The sequence below is a fragment of the Gobio gobio genome, assembly GCF_949357685.1.
Source record: "Gobio gobio genome assembly, chromosome: 4".
NCBI lineage: Eukaryota > Metazoa > Chordata > Actinopteri > Cypriniformes > Gobionidae > Gobio > Gobio gobio.
The window spans coordinates 58,057,778-58,077,910 of NC_137100.1; the positions used below are offsets into that span (position 1 = coordinate 58,057,778).

A 20,133-nucleotide genomic window follows, 5' to 3' on the forward strand; every position below is an offset into this window, starting at 1 on the left:
GAGTATGATGCATTTCAACAAACGGTAGTGATGAAATTTACTCCGGTTTACCTTTTTTTTTTTGTACACAACATTTAAAGCTGAAGTGTATGTTACACAGAATAGTAGAAATCATGTCTATTGACAAATTTCAAACAAGTTTTCAATTGGTCTGTTTGTGAAACCAAAGTTGTTTTTTACAGCCCAGTCAGGCTATGATGGCACACAATTGACGTACTTCATCTTTAATTGTGCAACAGTATTGCTGTTATATTGCATGATGTAAGTATTGGCAGATGCTTTATCCAAAGTGAGCTACACTACATTATTACAGGGTCAATAGGGAGTAACCTGAGGTTTAGAGTATTCCTCAAGGACACAGTGGTGATATTTTATGGATCATTCCTCATGAGGTTTGAACTTAGTTTTTTTGGCTAACTTGTTTTGACCTCTAAGCCACTCCACATTATGATGACAACAAGTGCGGTCTGTTGATCTCATGTGGCCGATCCCTGTTGTTTTCATAATTTGAGCTCATCAGTGAAGTGCATTGTGACCGTATTCCCAAAGTCAGGATAAATAAAAAGTTGCTCTGTGCTCATGTTGTTATTTTAGGAATAGACCAGCTACTTTAATTAACTCAAACTTGGGTCCCAGCGCGTCTCCTAAGAGTCCCTAGTTTATTTCTAACTCTGGCATGCTGTAGATGTGGTATTTTAGTATCACTAATATACTACGCTCTTATAAAGTTTTTTTTCACCCTTTTTCAAAGTGATGCCACAGAACAACCATTTTTTGTTCCCCCAAAGAACGCCAAAAAAGAACTTTTATTTTTAAGAGTGGATTACAAATTTGGTTAAAGGTACACAATGGCTGCATCGGAAAACTGACGTTGCCTCGCTGCCTTATAGGAAATGATGCTGCAGGGAGTGTTTGCGCACAAAGGTACCTCACAAAACGTGAGGAAGCGTAACAGTTTAATTATCCACAGCAAAATAGAGCGAGCCGAGAACTAAGCAAATATCGAATTACTACAGTAGTCATTTCTCGCTAGAAATGACATCCGAAGTGGAAAACATTGCTCAAAAACTTACATTTACACACAAACTGTCCAGCAAACGCAACTTTCAGATGCCAACTGTCACCGAATGGAATGAACAGGATTGTGGGATATCAAAGCCAGCGAAGGATAGATCTATGCTGCTTTCAAAAAACGATCAGATGAAGGTCTCTCAGGAGACAGGAAGTGAAGCCAATGATGCCTTCCTACCTTGGAATTCGTTCTCCGAAGGCAGCATTTTTAAGATTTCGGGTGCAGCCTATGTAACTTTCCTCTTAGTGATTAAAAAACAAAACTGCATGCATTTTGCGGAAAAAGAACATTGTTTTGGCTGTGTTTCGGCTCTGCGTGACTGAGCAGATGAATATGGTTGTCCTACTGCTCATAAAGTATTTACTGGGCTTAAAGGCCAATTTATACTTCTGCGTCGAGTGCACGCAGAGGGTACGGCGTACCCTACGCATAGACGCGTTGGATACGCCGTACCCTACGCCGTAGCCTGACGCGCACCTCTCCAAAAATGTAACAACGCGTCAATTCTACGCGGACCGCAAGCGCTGTGATTGGTCTGCCAGAACCCTTCCCTCAGGTCAATAAATAAATAAAAAATCTGCGATAGGAGTGTGTGTGTGTCCAGAAATTGGATGATAGTTCCTTGTGTCTGCTATAACACACTATTTTGCAGTCCAGCGATTCTTTATGGTAGTAAATAAATACATAGATCCGCTGAATATAGTTTATTTATTTTCTCATTAAAACCAAAGATGTTAATCAGTAATTGTATATCAAGAACAGGGACACATTAGGGTATATTTCGTGAATGAAGTCTCCGCAACAACAATCGCTTGCTGAGCCACCGCTGCTGAAAACAGCGGCCACGAGCTCCGCATGGTTTCACAAATGCATTCCAGCGCCAGATCGCCTTATTTAACTTTACTAATCAACTAGAGATGCTTCATTTGTATTAGATACAACAACTCAAGCTGCAAGAAAAGCCGCTCTCTCACTGCTGCTGATATTCCGACATGAATGTACAGATTCTACACATCAAGCTGCTTCTTCTTCGGCTGTTGTCTTGATTACACCAACATGCCCGAGGACACTGCCTTCTAGCGTCTGCATGTGGAATTGCACATTGACGCAGACAACAGCGCAGAAGTATAAATGCTCACGACGGCGTCGGCTACGCGCGTACACTACGGCGTACACTCGACGCAGAAGTATAAATGGGCCTTAAGATGTGTAACCAGTTTAGATGGAAAGGCTCTTAAGTGGACTAGCTGAAGACGTTACTGTAGCTATATCCATTAATAGACATGGTACTTCCTTGTAAATAAATTCCAGCACAGCACTACAACAACCATAATGAAATGACCCTTCACAATAGATAAAGCTTTACATTGAACTGTTTGAGCTACATAGGAATTCATCTGTTCAATTAAAAAAAACGTACCTCACCTGTTGAGTAATAAAAACGCCATCTCTGCGACACTTTTATAACATTTCAAATCACTCAGTTCTCGCATCCCTGAAAAGTTAAGCCAATGTTGATTCTTGTTTTATTACGAGCTCTGTCACGCTCTCTTTTTGCAAGCAGACTCTCCTCTGTTTTTTAAAAGAGGTTCAAGATTTAGCGTTCTCCATGTTTACCTTTTTCGCTTGTTGTGACAACTAACCTATGCCGCTCCCATATGTGTCAAAGTAACCGGAGCTACTTTTCTTTTTCTAAAATATAAACACCTACAATGGCAAACCATTGTACCTTGTTCCAGTGACTGTCCAGTGTATAAGAGAAGGTCAGTTTGTGGTAGTGGTGGGTCCTTGTCAGAGTAGAATGAGGCAATGTATGGTACAAAGGTTGCTATTGATGTGGTAGCTGTACAAAAAATAAGACAAGAATATATGTCTATAGTTTTTATTAAGTTTTAGTTTTAGTTTGTTATTTTATTACTTCAACTTAAACTAAACTAAAATGAAAATGTTGGCAACTAGCTAGAATAGTTATACAGATAAATAGCTAGAAATAAGCTTCTCTTTATATATTTTATTTCCGCTACTGTTTTATTTAAAGTAATGAACATGATTTTAATAATTTTCCTATGTACATGTTGTAATGTGTATAGTTACATTGTGTACTAAACCGATATGGCTAGGAACTATACTCTCATTCCTGTGTAATAATCAAGGAGCTTTGCTTCCGTACCATGGGTGCAACGGCGCAATGATATTACGCAGCGCCTGAAAAAAGGCTAACTTCCGTCAACATAACCAACGTGACAACCTGCCTTCACAGAGAACGTGCTGGGGACTATTGTCAGGCGCTGTGTAATATCATTGCGCCATTGCACCTATAGTACGGCAGCAAAGCTCCTTGATTATTACGCAGGAATGAGAGTATAGTTCCTAGCCATATCGGCCTAGAAAATCACAACTTTTCATTTTCCATCGGTCTTAGGACACAATGTAACTATACACATGTAAATAGGAAAATATTGGTGTTGATGGAGCCGTTTACCTCCAGTCTTTGTGCTAAGCTAGGCTAGCGGTGGGTGTGTCAGACATGGAGCACGGAGATGAGAATTGTATGTATGGACTTCTCTAACTCTGGGGATACACTGAATAAGCTAAAGTCCCAAAAGGTCGGCGTGCTCCTTTAACGATAAAGACCCTGGTGCAAAGTTTCTCCAGAGCTTTGAGTTTGAGCAGGAGCAGTCTTGTACCCGTACTCTCCTGATTAAAAGCCCAAACATCATGTGAAAATAGACCTTAAAATAAACCTCTCCAAATCACAGTAGCCCTCCCTGCAAGTCCCCAGCGTATTTATGCAACCGTTTAAATAGACCGCATTCATGTCTGGGGGGAGATCAGCGCTCGAGGGGGAGGGATGGGTTTTCTCAGGGGAAACTGGTAGTTTTTCAGTGAAGCGACTGGCGTACATGTTGACAGTAATCAGATGAGTGCTTGATAGATGGATGCAGATGGTGTCCTGTTGTATCACACAATGCTTTGGCTCTCTTTCTCCACTGACATCACCCCCATTTAAACACTCTCATTAACCAAACGGGCACTGGGGCGGCTATTTAGAGTGAGCCGAGAGTTTGAACGACAGGACAGTTTGTCAAAGTCAGCCTCTAGTGGACTTGTTTCGCTCTTTAATGGAAGGTGTTACAAGAATATTTCTTGTTGCATATCTTGAAGTGTGAACAAAGAAGTGTGGTGGGGTCAAAGTCTTTTATTTGTCACATACTTATACTCACAGTACATAGGGAGTGAAATGTTTGATTGTGAATGTATGAAGGAAATTTGGGTTACACTTTATTTTAAGGTGACATAGTCACATCGTACTTACTCAAATAAGTACTGAGTAATATTAACTACATGTACTTACTATAGATTTATGGTTTGGTTTGGTTTGGTTTAGGGTTCGTTTCTTGTAATTATGCATCATTTACTGTTATTTCTATAGTCTACGTCACCTTAAAATAAAGTGTTGCTGAAATGTGTTATATTCCTATAAGAATATTGGAAAATGTTATGAATTGTGACACTGAAGAATGGAGTAGGGAATCAATTACAACAGGAATCAATTACATTTTAAATGATTTTCAAATCATTTAAATTGTAATAATATTTCCCAATATAACTGTATTTACTGTTTTTGATCAAATAAATGCAGTTTTTGTGAGCACAAGAGACTAAAATATAATAATATTAAATCTTACCGACCTCAAGTGTTTGAATGGTAGTGTATGTTAACATCATAGCTTTCGAAAGGGTGATATGTTACATCTACATTTTCATTTTGCAGATGCTTCTATCCAAAGGGACTTACAAATGAGGAATACAGGAAGCGTTTCATCATGGAGGCAAATAAATGCAAAAAGTGCTCAAAATACAACGTTTCAGACATTGCTTAGAGTAGCATAAGCTAGAATAGGGAGGGATTAAAGGAAAGTGAAAGTCTAGATTTAAAAAAAAAAAAGTTATTATGAGGTGAAGTGCTCACAGAAGAGATTCAACTGTCTTTTGAATGTTGTCAGGGATTCTGCGTTCCGGATTAAGGCGGGTAGATAGTTCCACCAGCAAGGAACAGTGAACGAAAATGTTCTGGGGAGAGATTTTGTGCCTTTCTGTGATGGTACCACGAGCTGTCACTCATTCACTGATCGTAGGCTTCTGGTAGGGATATAGACTCGAAAGAGCGAGTGGAAGTATGCGGGTGCTGAGCTTGTGGTGTATCTGTAAGCAAGCGTCAATGCCTTGAACTTGATGTGAGCAACGAGTGGTAGCCAGTGCAGAGAGATGAAGAGAGGTGTGACGTGGGCTCTTTTGGGCTCGTTGAAGACAAGACGTGCTGCAGCGTTCTGAATCATTTGAAGAGGTTTGATCGCACACGATGGAAGTCCAGCCAGAAGAGCATTGTAGTAGTCAAGCCTAGAAATGACCAGGGCCTGGACGAGAAGCTGTGTTGCATGCTGCGTTAGGAAAGGCCTGATCTTCCTGATGTTGTACAGACAGGCATGATCGAGCTGTCTTTGAAATGTGGTCTTTGAAGGTCAGCTGGTCATCAAAGGTTACTCCAAGATTTCTGACCGACCTTGATGGGGTAATCAGTAGGGGTGTGACGAGACACTTCTCTCATGAGACGAGATTGGGTTCACAAGAACTCAACTGACTGGCTTCTTTCTTTTTTTATTGTCTCTTCAGAAATTAGAACTGCGCATGATTTACTTTTGACCTCCTAACTGAACTCCTTCCCACAAATTGATCATAGATCAAACATGATACAGAGCTAAGAGATAGTTACAACTTTGATAGCTTTCATATTGGGAGATATTCGCATGCATCATGGAGCCGCTTTCAAACAGTGGTAAGTTATTGAAGTCGCATTTGAATCAAACGGCAAGCTCCCACAGTTTCTCTTGAAGCCAATACGGAAGTGACTTAAACTGCAATTCATTGACAGGCTCCAAAAGGGAGCAGAATCTCATTGAGCCCCATGTTAAAGTGCCCAACTTTACAGCAGAAAAAAACATTTTACAACCTGGTACAAATTGTAGTTTTGGTCTATATGGCTAATTTTGCCCTTCATTACAACTGTGAGGGGTGATTTTAATTTATAACTCATTGGTTTACATTATAAAAAAGTCCTGCCTAATTAAGAGCGTGGCCACTGTAAGTGACAGGTGGATTGCTGTTTGTCTGCTGTCTGTTAGTCATCGTGTCACCTCAGCTCCACCCACGTCCCGCCTCTTTGCCCATTTTCTGTTATCCGGAAGTGACGCGCTGCCAAGATGGCAACGGCCAGCTCGACTCTACTTTACGCTTCAAAACTGCTCTTCAGAATCCTATGAGTGACGTCACGGACACTACGTCCATATTTTTTTACAGTCTATAGCTGTGTCCCAAATGACGCACTATACACTATGCACTTAATACACTATGTACTTATGCACTATGTACTCAACTGTGTAGTGTATGAACTTTACATGGTTATTTTGTCATTCAACATCGGAATCTGGTAGTGCCTCCCCCTCCGCTACGTTATTAAAGCTGCGACAGTCGAGTGCATGAAGTGTCCAACATTCCACACTTCGTTCATTTTGTGCATCATCCGGGTATTTAAAGTGCACTTTTTCTTTTTGGAATTTTCAGTGTGAACACACTACTTACTCTATTTATACTTAAAAACGTTATAGAATAGTGCATAAGTATGCAAATTGCGACGCACATTATGGTTTGAATGCGTGCTCACGTTTACTTTCACTTTCTATTTCACGATTGTGCGTACTTTGCGAAAAGAGGGAACGGTGGGTCTGAACGCGCATTTTAAAATATACATTTGTCTGACGCTTCTGTTGCGCAACGAATCCTCCGCCACGGCCCTGTCTGTCTTCTCGTCATGTGACCAGTGCTGCGCACTATGTTCGGCTCGAACAGCTCGTATTGGATGAGCTGATGTAATTGAAGCGACCGTTATCCACCTGAATTAAATTGTTTTTATTTCTATAAAAAGCAAAACTAGAGTGGAAGTGTAATGTAAAAGTTGCCGTGGCATTTTCTATCCTAACTTCACCCTCACTCTCCGTCATGTCCCGAGATAGCTTTTCACCTCAACGAGAAATCTGAAGAACAAAAAAGAAATCGGTCGCACTTTAATCTCGTCACACCCCAAGTAATCAGTGATAAACCTATAGCTGGATGGTGAAATCGTGCTGTAGAGTCGGATTGGCAGGGAAGACGAGAAGCTCAGTCTCAACCAGGTTGAGCTGCAGGTGATGTTCTTTCATCCATGCCGAGATGTCCACCAGACAGCTTGAGATTCGTGCAGCTACTGTGAGATAATCTGGTTGAAATGAAAGGTAGAGCTGTATGTTATCAGCATAGCAATGGTAGGAGAACCCATGTGGATGTATGATGGGTCCCAGTGATGTAGCGTATATGGAGAAGAGGATTCAAATGGATGCTCTCAAACCACTTGTCTAACAAGGAAAAGAAAAGCTTATGCATTGTTTTCCACAGACATTTACCATCATTCTACTTTAGGATGTGGACATTTTATTCCCTTTATTTTGACGCATTTGTATCCAGTCTATCCTTTATCTGGCACTATTATTGCAGCACATTTTGCAGGAATCATACTCATTTGTTTCATGTCACTCCTCTGTGAATACTCTACAAGTTTCCATTCGATTCATGATTAGCACCTTTCGCATCCGTGTTGCATGTTGACAGGATTTTAAAACTGCGCGAGGGAAGTCAGACGTGCCAGAACCGACGCTGGTGAATCCAAGTTGTGTGTTATTAAATGAGATGACATATGCCTCATTAAAACTTGTCAAAAACAGAGGAGACAAATGGAGTCACTGACTGTGAGGTAAGAGAGTAAGTCATACATCATGTTTTGGTGTTTATTTTTTTACTTGAGCACTATTCGGACGTTTGAATTGCTATTATTACCACTGCACAGCTGGGATTACATGTAATGATTAGGATGAGATTGGGATCTCAGCAGTTTTTACCAAGATGTCTAGACCCTTTTACTGTATTGGTTTGTTTTTCTCTTGGTGATATTTTTAGTGTATGTGCTAGTCAAGTGTGTTATTTTAGCTTTCTGTTGTCATCGTCTTTGTTTTTAAGCTGGAAGACTGGAAGCTCTGGGCATCTGTTGTGTATGTATGTGTGTGTGTTTGAAGCACTGACCCAGACACACACACATGCAGATCATGCTGGCAAACCCTGAGGCGCCACTTTCATGTTTAACAGCCAGATAGGCTGGTGAAAATGTGGCGCACTGTTGCACCTCCAGGTGCTGAAATTCAGAGACATAGAGCAGTGTCTCATGAGATCAGTATGAATCTGATTAACATCTCCACTCTGATCGACAGTTACTTCTGGAAGATAAAAGGGCCTGGAAATTTAGAGTTCTACCAAATATCAGGGGACGCATTACAAGAGTAAATTAGGATTTTAATTGTATTTAACAGTTTTGGTTTCTACCTTGCAAAATGTATAATGACTACCAAACTTTCATAAAATATAAAATATTATAGAAATATAATTACCAACTATTTTAGTTAGTTTTTACGGATTTTTTTTAAACAGTAAACAATGTGCTATATTTGCTTCATTGTCATTATATGTACCACGGCTTAATTGTAGATTTTGACTTATTATTATTATTTATTGAATTAAAGGGCAATAATTCTTTATTTGCATGCCTGAAGCATTTTTTAATTATTCTTATTAATCATTTTTGGGTTTTTTTCTTCTTTTCTATTATTTATTATCTTATTTTTATTTTTTTTAAGTAAAAAACAAAACAATTACCAACCCTTTGTTATTAATCACAAAAAGACAAGAAAGTGACATGTTGAATGGATATTATAACAACAAATGTTACTTTTGTTATAATATGAAAGATTTCATAAGATTGAGCCATTTTTCATATTTAAAAAGAAACTTCAATAAAGTCGCAATACAAAAACATTCTGTTATAGAACATTTTAAATAACAAATGTATTCGTTACTTTAATACCCTTCTATAAGATTCTGTAAGTCTGTAAGATTTGTATTGTTTTAGATTTTTATTGCTAACCAAGGTTTTATTTATTTGATAAATAATACATTAAAACAGTAATATTGTGAAATATTATTACAATTTTAAATAACCTTTTGTCTTTAAATATATTTAAAAATGTAATTTATTCCTGTGGTGGAAAAGCTGGATTTTCAGCAACATTACTCCAGTCTTCAGTGTTTCATGATCCTTCAGAAATCATTCTAACATTTCTTAACGTTTTTTTAAATGTTGCAAACAGTTGTGCTGCTTAATGTTTTTGTTGAAACCATGACACTTTTTTTTCCATAATCTTTTTTTGTTTGTTTTTGTAACATTATAAATGCCTTTACTATGTCCTTACTGAATAAATGTATTCATTTATTTGGTTCCACTTTATTTTAAAATGACGTAGTTAAATTGTACTTACTCAAATGAGTACTAAGTAATATTAATTAACTACACGGTTATTACTATAGTAAGTACATGTAATAACTATGTCACCTTAAAAAAAGTGTTACCATTTATTTTAAAACTATCTAACTCCAAACTTTTGAACGGTATTTTTCATTTTAATAAATTGAAAATTGTGTATTTTCACATGGCAAAATTAAATTTCGATGCATGTAAGGGAGGTGGTGTATATGAAAATGCTATTTGTGAAATGTGCTCAACCACAACGCAGCAGCTAAATCATTGTTTGCTTGTGTAAACGTCTCCATAACCTCCTGAATCCTGTAATGATGAATAAATCCCCAACATAATCCCAGTAGTCTGTCTTCCCACCAGTGACATATGCACTCATCGCGGATTCATTCTAATCAGCTTTCCTCCTCAAGTCTTTACATATTGTAGCTTTACATATTGGAAGCTTCTGTCGTGTCTTGATGACAAACTCCCACTGGCTGTAATTTTTGGGTCTTCTCAAGGATTTTGGCTGGCAGCACGGTGGCTCGCAATTAAGTGTGTCTGGCCCAAACTGAAGGCACTAAACAGCTGGCATGAGCTCAAATCTGACATCATGCAGTTCTTCTCTCTTCTCCCTCTTTTGTTTAACGGCTCTATCTGTTGCCTCAAAGTTTGCGTCCAATTTGGCCCGTGCTGTTGTCTGTCCTTTGCTCACTGTTTAAATGGCAGCTGATGCAATCAGTTAAACAATCCCTTTTCTAGGATTGAATTACTTCAGAGACCGTGTTTAATGTGAGCGGATTAATCAAAAGCTTCAGATGTTTTAAAGCACCTGCTGGAGACTCACGGTACAATGGTTCATAATCGATCATTGAACACTTTTTTTGTTTCTCTGTGGTCTTCACAAAAGTTTGATTGATCGAAGTGAATGTCGTAGTTTGAAGTTTCGATTCCAAAGACTTGCTTCCTAATGAATTGAACTGTAGGAAATATATCAATGCACACATAAATTAAAGTATACTCTAAAGCATCAATACAATTGTAAAAAAAGAAATGTATATTGATATATGATTGAATTGGCACAACCCTATTTACACTTTGCTTTTAATATTTAGATCCTATTTCTTTTTATGCTTCGGCTGGAGAAAGATTAAAAGATTAAAGATTAAAGATTTTTCTACTTGACTAGTAGTCATTCATTTAAGCCATTGGTCGACTAACCGCAGGTTTATGTATGAATTTGATAACTTATATATATACTGGAGCGGAATATACCTATAGCTTATACCTCACTGAACATTGAACTCAAAGCACCGGCAAAAGTAATGTTTTTGAATGCTTCGTGAAATTTTTTTTAAGGAGACATTTTAATGATATATTAATAAACTAGTATTTTATGAGTCAGCGTCGGCTGCAAAGATGAAGTTGACGATGCTGACTCGCCATGAAAGACAGTATAGTGTTCGCGCCTTTAGAGAGAAATGCACCTTTCATACAGATTACATAATCAGAGAGTATTTGTTTTCCATTTGAATTAGTTCATTTAAAAGTAGATATTTCAAGCTTTCTATAGATATATTTATCAGGTCTGTGAGGCAAGTATTCGATTACCTGCTCCAGTTCACAGAGCATCTTTGTTTTCTTTATTTTACAAAAGCACAATTGTTATTGTGAGTGTACACAAATAAAAGTAGCCTTTACAGTTTCGATTGATGCATTACTCTTATCTGTATGAATACGTTTTATTTTAAGTTTTACAGCTGCAGTCCGTAACTTTTTGCGCTCTAGCGGTTAATAAACAGAACTGCATGCGTCTTGTGGAAGAACATTGCAGCCGGGGCTTCTTCTCTCTGTTTATGTCTCTGGCGAGTCACGCAGGGACTGTGCTCCTCCACAGCGGTTCCTACCAGAACGGTCTGAAATATTCCCAATATAAACCCTTATTATAAGTGTACCATAATGATTCAGGGTAAGACAAAAACACGGTTTGGAAAATGGATTCATGTTGTACATTCTCATTATATACTCTTTGTAAATCTTGAACACAAAAAAAATTATGGACAGCAGCTTTAAGCTATCTGGGAAAAAAAAGCATTAGTTCACTTTAGTTTCTCTCCATTATAATAGTTTTCAATGGCAACCAACGTGTTGAAGGTCCAAATTAATGCAGTTTCAAAGGGCTTCAGAGGCTCTGCATGATCCCAGCTGAGGAGTAGGGTCTTATCTAGCGAAACCATTGGTCATTTTCTACAAAAAAATAAGCATTTACATACTTTTTAACCTCAAATGCGTGACTTCGGTGTTCTGCTTTTGCATGACGTACATGGAAGTACCTACCCAGTGTTAAAGGAACACTCCACTTTTTTTGAAAATAGGCTCATTTTACAAGTCCCCTAGAGTTAAATAGTTGAGTTTTACCGTTTTTGAATCCATTCAGCCGATCTTTGTATCTGGCAGTAGCACTTTTAGCTTGGCTTAGCATACATCATTGATTCTGATCAGTCCATTAGCATCTCATTCAAAAAATGACCGAAGACACTTTCAATATTTTTCCTATTTAAAACTTGACTCTTCTACAGTTACATCGTGTGCTAAGACCAACTGAAAATGAAAAGTTGCGATTTTCTACACCTATATGGCTAGGAACTACTTTCTCATTCCTGTGTAATAGTCATGGATCTTCGCGGCAGTACCATGGCTGCAGCGGCGCAATGATTCGTTGGTATCCTGTGAAACATGGTGGTTGTATACACCTTCGACTTACTATCACAGCCCTTTACAACACACAGAACCATGGCTAATCACACAGGTAAATCCACAACACAATTTGTCGGCTGCAAGCCTGAAACTTTCTCTGCAACTACACAAACTTAGTGCCGGTCACATTGAAAGTTACCTAGCTGGGGGCTACTTTCAGGCGCTGCGTTCCATCATTGCGCCGCTGCAGCCATGGTACTGCCGTGAAGATCCGCAACTATTACGCAGGAATGAGAAAGTAGTTCCTAGCCATATAGGTGTAGAAAATCGCAACTTTTCATTTTCAGTTGGTCTTAGCACACGATGTAACTGTAGAAGAGTCAAGTTTTAAATAGGAAAAATATTGAAAGTGTCTTTGGTCATTTTTTGAATGAGATGCTAATGGACTGATCAGAATCAATGATGTATGCTAAGCTATGCTAAAAGTGCTACCGCCAGATACAAAGATCGGCTGAATGGATTAAAAAAAACCCGTTAAAACTCAACCATTTAACTCTAGGGGACTTCTAAAATGAGCCTATTTTCAAAAAAAGTGGAGTGTTCCTTTAAAATGAATGTGCAAAGACTAAATCAAACGCACTTTACAAATATAAAGGTAAAACAACAATGTCAGAACATGTTTAAGTTGAGGGAGAACATGAGGTGGAGTTTTTCGGCACTGGGTCGATACTTCCACGTACATCACACGTGACTTTTCCGACGTGATGACGTCATAAGCCGTGAAGAAGAACAACACAGAAGTCTCACATTTGAGGTTAAAAAGTATATAATTGTTGTTGTTTTTTTAGAAAATTACTGATGGTTTTGCTGAATAAGACCCTATTCCTGAGCCTCTGAAGCCCTTTGAAACTGCATTGATTTGGACCTTCAACATATTGGTTGCAATTGAAAACCATAATCCTGGAATGTTTTCCTCAAAAAACTTAATTTCTTTTCGACTGAAGAAAGAAAGACATGAATGTGAGTAAATTATCAGGAAATTTTCATTTTGAAGTGAACTAATCCTTTAAGCACAGTAGCGCACTACACTTCCGCTTCCACACTCCACACAAACACTTGGATATGCAAACACTATAATAATAGTGCACATTTATCTAGGTTAACGTTAGAGTTCTGTAAAGTTGCTACTATTTACATGTTTCAAATGATAAAGCCATATTTGATGGATGATAGGCGAACGTTTGGATTTAATTCTGCACCCATAAACGTGGTTGGTCACATTGCATGTTGTAAGACTTATTATGACATCACAAAATGGCAAAGGCCTAGCTCATGAATATTAATTTTAAATATACATGATCTTTTACCATTTTGATAAATAAGTAGTCTGAGATGTATGCAGTGATCAAGGCAAAATTAAATGTAAACAAATTACATTAAATTTCAGTAGCACAATGAATTTGTGTTTTTCTGACATACTCAAATGAACTTAATGATTATGATTAACTTGATTGGCCGTGGAAAAAAGTAAATGACACCTTTGGCTAAAGTAGAAGTACACTAATGTTCAAATGTTTGGGGTCGTAAGACTTTTAATGCTTTTGAAAGAAGTCTCTTATGCTCACCAAGGCTGCATTTATTTGATCAAAACTACAGTAATATTGCAGTTTATTACAATTGAAAATGGCTGTTTTCTATTGTAATACATTTTAATACATCTTAATTTGATGTAAAGCTGAATTTTCAGCTTCATTACTCCAGTCTTCAGTGTCACATGATCCGTCAGAAATCATTTTAATATGCTGCTTCGCTGCTCAAGTAACTATTCTTCTTATTATCAATGTTGAAAACAGTTTGCTTAATAGTTTTATGGAAACTGTGATTTATTTTCTTTTTCAGGATTTTTTTTTATCCTGAAATAGTAGAAAGCTCAGCATTTATTTACAAACAAACAGCATTTATTTGAAATAGAAGCAATTTTAAGTGTTTGCTTTACTTTAAATGCATCATTTGTGTAATAAAAGTAATAATTTCTGAAGAAAATGACACCCACATTTTTAACGGTAGTGTACTGGTCAATTCAGTGGAACTTCAAATCTCTTTAGATAAAAGCATCTGCATAGTGAGAATCTTTAAAAAGATAAAATGCCAGTTAAACAGATTGCTTCTGTTGGTTTATACTGATTGTGTACCTGAAATGTTAGAAGTTAAGAAGGCATTCAAGACTTCAGAAGTGTGTTATCTGGCATCTGTGGCTCCAAGCTGTGGGCCTGACATTTCGAACCTTAGCAGGTGTTACTGCACAATCCTGCCAGTTTTACAATCTATCTTCCATCTCACCAGGAGCAATCGTCCTCTCTCCTCAGATTCAGGTGTACAGCCTGGAGACCAGCCAGTGTGAGCTGACCGTGGGGAACTCGGCGGGAGACTTCACCTGCGTCAACCTGAGAGACAGCCCTCCTCACCTGCTGGTGTGTGGGAACAAAGACAGGCGGTACGACACACTCGCAAACATGTGTACCTCATCTATCACTGTTACTTTCACACACACATGCACATGCGTAGCTGTCTTCTGTCTGGCAAATTAAAGCCTCCTGTGGCTTGAATTTCTTAAACACAGAGAGTTTGATGAGTTCCGTCGGAATAGTAGCACTCTCATTTACACCTGCAGCTGGTGTGAATTGTTTTTTCAGGTTGTATTGCATTCCTCTAATGCAAGTAGTTTTATTTTTGAGGGTTGGGGAAACATTTTGAATATATCATGAACCCTGTTGACACATTGAGCCTTTTGACAGGTTTGAATCTCATTCCCCACTCTCATTCCTTTGTAAGTGAATCTCACAAAGCCTTTTAAGAGCATGTTTTGCATAATTAAAATGATAATTATATGAGCATTAAAGGGATCGTTCACCCAAGCATGAAATGTTGTCATCACTTACTCACTCTCAAGTTGTTCAAAACCTGTATGAGTTCCTTTTTTATCTGTTCAACACAAAAGACAGTTGACGGAAACCATAGACTTCCATAGTAGGAAAAAAAAATACTATGAAGTCACATTCTTCAAAATATAAAATAAACGCATACAGGTTTGGAACAAAATGAGGGTGAATAAATTATGACATAATTTTCATTTTTGGGTGAACTGTCCCTTTAAGATTGTTTGAATTGTGACAATTTTTTTATTCCTTCATGTTCTTTTTTTTTTAAATCAATAACTTAGATTCAGTACAACACATATTCACTATAAAGTAGAAATATTTTATTATAAGCACTACAGTTTAAAAGTATGGGGTCATTAATTTTTTTTTCTTGTGTTTTAAAGAAGTCTCCTTTGCTCACCAAGGCTGCTTCTATTTGATAAAAACATGGTAAAAACAGTAAATATTATTACAATTTAAAATGACCGTTTTCTATTTTAATTTATTTTAAAATGTTATCTATTCCGTCTTCAGTGTCTCATGATTCTGTCATTCTGATATGCTGATTTGCTCAAGATACATTTCTTATTTATCATTGTTGAAAACATTATTTCTTAACAGCTTATACAAATTTTTTTGTGGAGAACGTGATACATTTTATTAATCAGAATTCATTAATGAATAGAACAGACCAGAATTAATTTAGAAATACAATTCATTTGTAGCATAATAAAGTTATTTTAGGCAAATTTACGTTAAGCCTAATAAACGGCAGCTGTGGTTGCCAGAACTTTACCGTTAAAAATATATTTTTAGGGTTTACAGATTTAAGTTAAATTTACAGTAAAAAACCTATTGAATTACTAATATATGTTAAGTACTTTTGATATATACTGACAACCACCAATCACAGTGGTGATGAGAGTCACATGATGAATCAAAGCTCATCACAAGCAGCTTTTAGGAGGACAATACTAATATATGGAAGGTGTCATTCACACAAACATTCAACACCATCATTTTAACACACATGACATTTTAAAAATGCCATAAACATTAATTTAAAAACATTAAATGTAACGTAACTGATTAGAAAAAAACTAAGAAGAAACATATTTCAATGAAAATACATCAAATGTGAAGTGTCATGCAGGGAATTCTGGGAATGTCAATTTACGTTTTTTCCAGGCCCGGTTCCAGAATCAAATCACTGAGGGTGCTTCTGAAATTACTGAGGGTGCTCTAGTAAAGTAGCAGTGTACAGTGAGAAATGTATGATTATTTATTTACAAGTCATTTACCAATAATTGGAATTTCAAAAATATTTAGCTACAAATTGTCAATTAATCTATTAGTCTGCCTTTACATTGCTTTAATGCGTTACTAGTCTTTTAACTATCTTCCTGAGAACCAGAAAAAAAATCTAATTTGCAAATTAAAGAGTTTTGGGACAATATGTACATGTAAAAAGACGTGTAATAATACTTTCATAAGAATGTCTTGTATTTCATAAGAATATCCAGACTAAAAACTGTGTATGTTGTCAGAGAAATTCGCAATATAATGTCCTCTACAGAGGCAAAACCTCTATTCTGGGTCTCAGGAGGATATTTCTGTCTCGTGCAGAGTGGCATTTATATTTAGATGTCACTTCCGAAACTTTGCTGCATGCATTTGGCCGTCGGTCGTCACCAATAAATCTCTTACTTACATCGTGTCTTGACTTTGTTTGTTAATGAGAGGTTTCGTGAGCCTGCATTAATGCCGCCTTCACGTGGTATCAGAAATGTAATTCCGACTTCTGAAATCGAGCTCATTGCATTCAATGTGAGGGCGTTCATGTGCAATTTTACCTAGGAAACTCGTATTTACGATAATCGTGAAGCACGTGACAGGCAGCATAACTCAGCACTGAATAAAAACTTCAGAACAAAAAAGCGTTTTGAGCGGTGAGATTCTGATCGTGTTTGAGAAATCAACAACTGTGATTGGCTACATTACTCACCGCGGCAAAAACTCGCTGTAAATAGATGCATTTGAATCTGCCAAATCTGTTTCGCCAATATTATTACAGTATCAACTGAGGGTGCTTTTGCTTGCATTTGAGGGTGCTTAGCACCCCCGTAGAACCGGGGCTGGTTTTTTCACTTTAAATTACACAACGACTTGTTCTTTTTCTCTTCCAAAAATGTAACAGTATTTTACTGTAAAATTACATTAAATGTAAGGTTAGATCTATTACAGTTATTCACCGTATATAGTACGGAAACGATCTGTTAACCAGTTAACTGTTTTTAACCGTAGCATTTTTACAGTCTTTTACCGTTAAAGCTACACTGTGTGATATTTTCCCCCATCTAGCGGTGAACTTGTATATGACCATCCAAGGAATATTAGTTTCTCTTCCTCTCAATTACGATTTCGTTTGAACTCCTACGGTGGCCGATTTAGTCCAAGATTAACATGGCTTCCGGTTCGACCTCGTCCACATTCGACACGATGCCATCGAGTGTTAAAACGCGAAAGGCGAAGCTTGAATTTACGGGTATGTCCCTCTTTGGCTAATGTACTTTCAAGATGGAGGGGCAACATGGCGACCCGCATTCGAACCCCTCACCCGTATGTATTTTCAATGACATATTATAAACTTACGAGAATACTTTATTACTTGAAAGAAGTAAATATACATTAATGAGCACATATATTTTTGAAAGAACTAAGTGTTTTTAGCTAAGAATAAACTAAAAAAGTTACACAGTGTAGCTTTAAAATCACAATCATTTTTTACAGTGTACCTGGGTGCTGCCATGTTTGCATGATGCACACAATTGCATTTCTTAAAAAATGTTTTACGTTCTATAGCAATTTATTCACATTTTATTCACTTTTCCAAGAATGTATTTAGAAATACCTAGAGGTATCTAGACTTTGCAAGTTAAAAAGGCGCTAAAAACTTTAAAAGGCATATTAAGATTAATCTAGAGAGTAAAAGAAATGATGTAGCTAAGGGGGTGAATGAAATCAGGACACAATTCAAACCTCCCACATGTGCACCACAGCTCAATGTATCTGGAGCACATGCGCTAGGCCACAGCTCTGAGAACAGAAGTGTTCATTGTCTACTGGCCACATAAAGTGGATTTGTATGGTTTAATACATTTGCATTAGATATACAAGATTAAAGCACTTAGAATAAAACACTCCTGATTATTCCCAAAGTGGAAAAACTTTTTTTTCCGCACAGCTGTGGTCCTTTCAAAGCAAGACGAGCACTCTGTCTTGCTCTCAACTATTTTTGGCTTACCTTGAAAATCATTTTACGGAAAGCCTCTGAAAAGCTCAGGCACTTATAGAAGTGGGAATGGGAATAATGAAAGCTCTCGGTTTGAAAGGATGGTGTTATTGTCAGCGGTGCATCACCGAGGGCTATTGATTTAGTGGACAAAGAGATGTTGGAGACGAGGAGAGATGCGGTACATCTGGCCAGCGGACTCTATATAGATCCACGAACGCGGTCCACATCTGATGCTTGCGTCTCAATTAGTCTTTGCCGAATAAAGAGCCATTTCATTGACACTTGTGACAGCGGGAGCGCTACTTTGGCAGGTGGAGAGATGCTTGGCAGGTCTTTGTAAATAAATTCCAACTGCATCTTCGCTCAGACACTATATAGAGTGCCAAGAGGGAGGACATGATGTCTCTGGCCAGCTGCGGTGTCTTTTAAAACATCCCTTTTTTGTGTCTTTCTCTGTCTGTCTTTCCACGGTTCCGACAAAGCAAAAGCTCTCACCTTTTGTTCGTCTTTGATGAATAAGCGAAGCGAAACACTCCTTGGAGTGTAATTTTGGCTGTAATGATTTGACCCCATCTGATTCATCTGCGGGCAAAACACCAAACAGCCCAGAGGAAATGAGGGCTCGGGTCCTGCCCTTTATTAGCGTGGCCAAAGGCCAGGACCTAATGCATCAGTTCTGCTTTCCAATTTGTTCAGCCTCAGTGCTGCGGAGAGAGAGGAATCTCTGTTTGTGTTGTTGTGCCTGACTGGATCTGAACAGACATCTGAACAGGAAGTATATGCTGATAGGAGCTATAAGTGATTGGTATGTTCAGCTCCACGCATACAAATTGAGAGCAGATTGATGATGGCTGTTGCTTTTTTAGAAACAGAAACATCTATGGATAAGTATCACCAACATTGTCGGGGAAGCTTCTGCCTTCTGATTATTTATAACTCGCTGTTGTGTTTATATCTCACAATTCTGACTTTATAACTCGCTGTTGTGTTTATATCTCACAATTCTGACTTTTTAACCAATTCTGACTTTATAACTCGCTGTTGTGTTTATATCTCACAATTCTGACTTTATAACTCGCTGTTGTGTTTATTGCACAATTCTGACTTTATAACTCGCAGTTGTGACTTTATATCTCACAATTCTGACTTTATAACTCGCTGTTGTGTTTATCGCACAATTCTGACTTTATAACTCGCAGTTGTGACTTTATATCTCACAATTCTGACTTTATAACTCACTGTTGTGTTTATATCGCACAATTCTGACTTTATAACTCACTGTTGTGTTTATCGCACAATTCTGACTTTATAACTCGCAGTTGTGACTTTATATCTCACAATTCTGACTTTATAACTCACTGTTGTGTTTATATCGCACAATTCTGACTTTATAACTCACTGTTGTGTTTATCGCACAATTCTGACTTTATAACTCGCAGTTGTGACTTTATATCTCACAATTCTGACTTTATAACTCACTGTTGTGTTTATATCGCACAATTCTGACTTTATAACTCACTGTTGTGTTTATCGCACAATTCTGACTTTATAACTCGCAGTTGTGACTTTATATCTCACAATTCTGACTTTATAACTCACTGTTGTGTTTATATCGCACAATTCGGACTTTGTAACTCGCAGTTGTGTTTATATCTCACAATTCTGACTTTATAACTCACTGTTGTGTTTATCGCACAATTCTGACTTTATAACTCGC

General features: G+C 37.6%; 1 protein-coding gene across 1 annotated transcript in view; it reads left to right on the forward strand.

The window, feature by feature from the left end:
* The window catches only part of fbxw8 (F-box and WD repeat domain containing 8), a 38,385-nt gene that overhangs the window by 9,096 nt on the left and 9,156 nt on the right, over positions 1–20,133 (forward strand). The window contains exon 8 of the mRNA XM_079815173.1: positions 14,570–14,697. Coding sequence (XP_079671299.1) covers positions 14,570–14,697 — 128 coding nt within the window. The remainder of the gene's footprint in view (positions 1–14,569; positions 14,698–20,133) is intronic.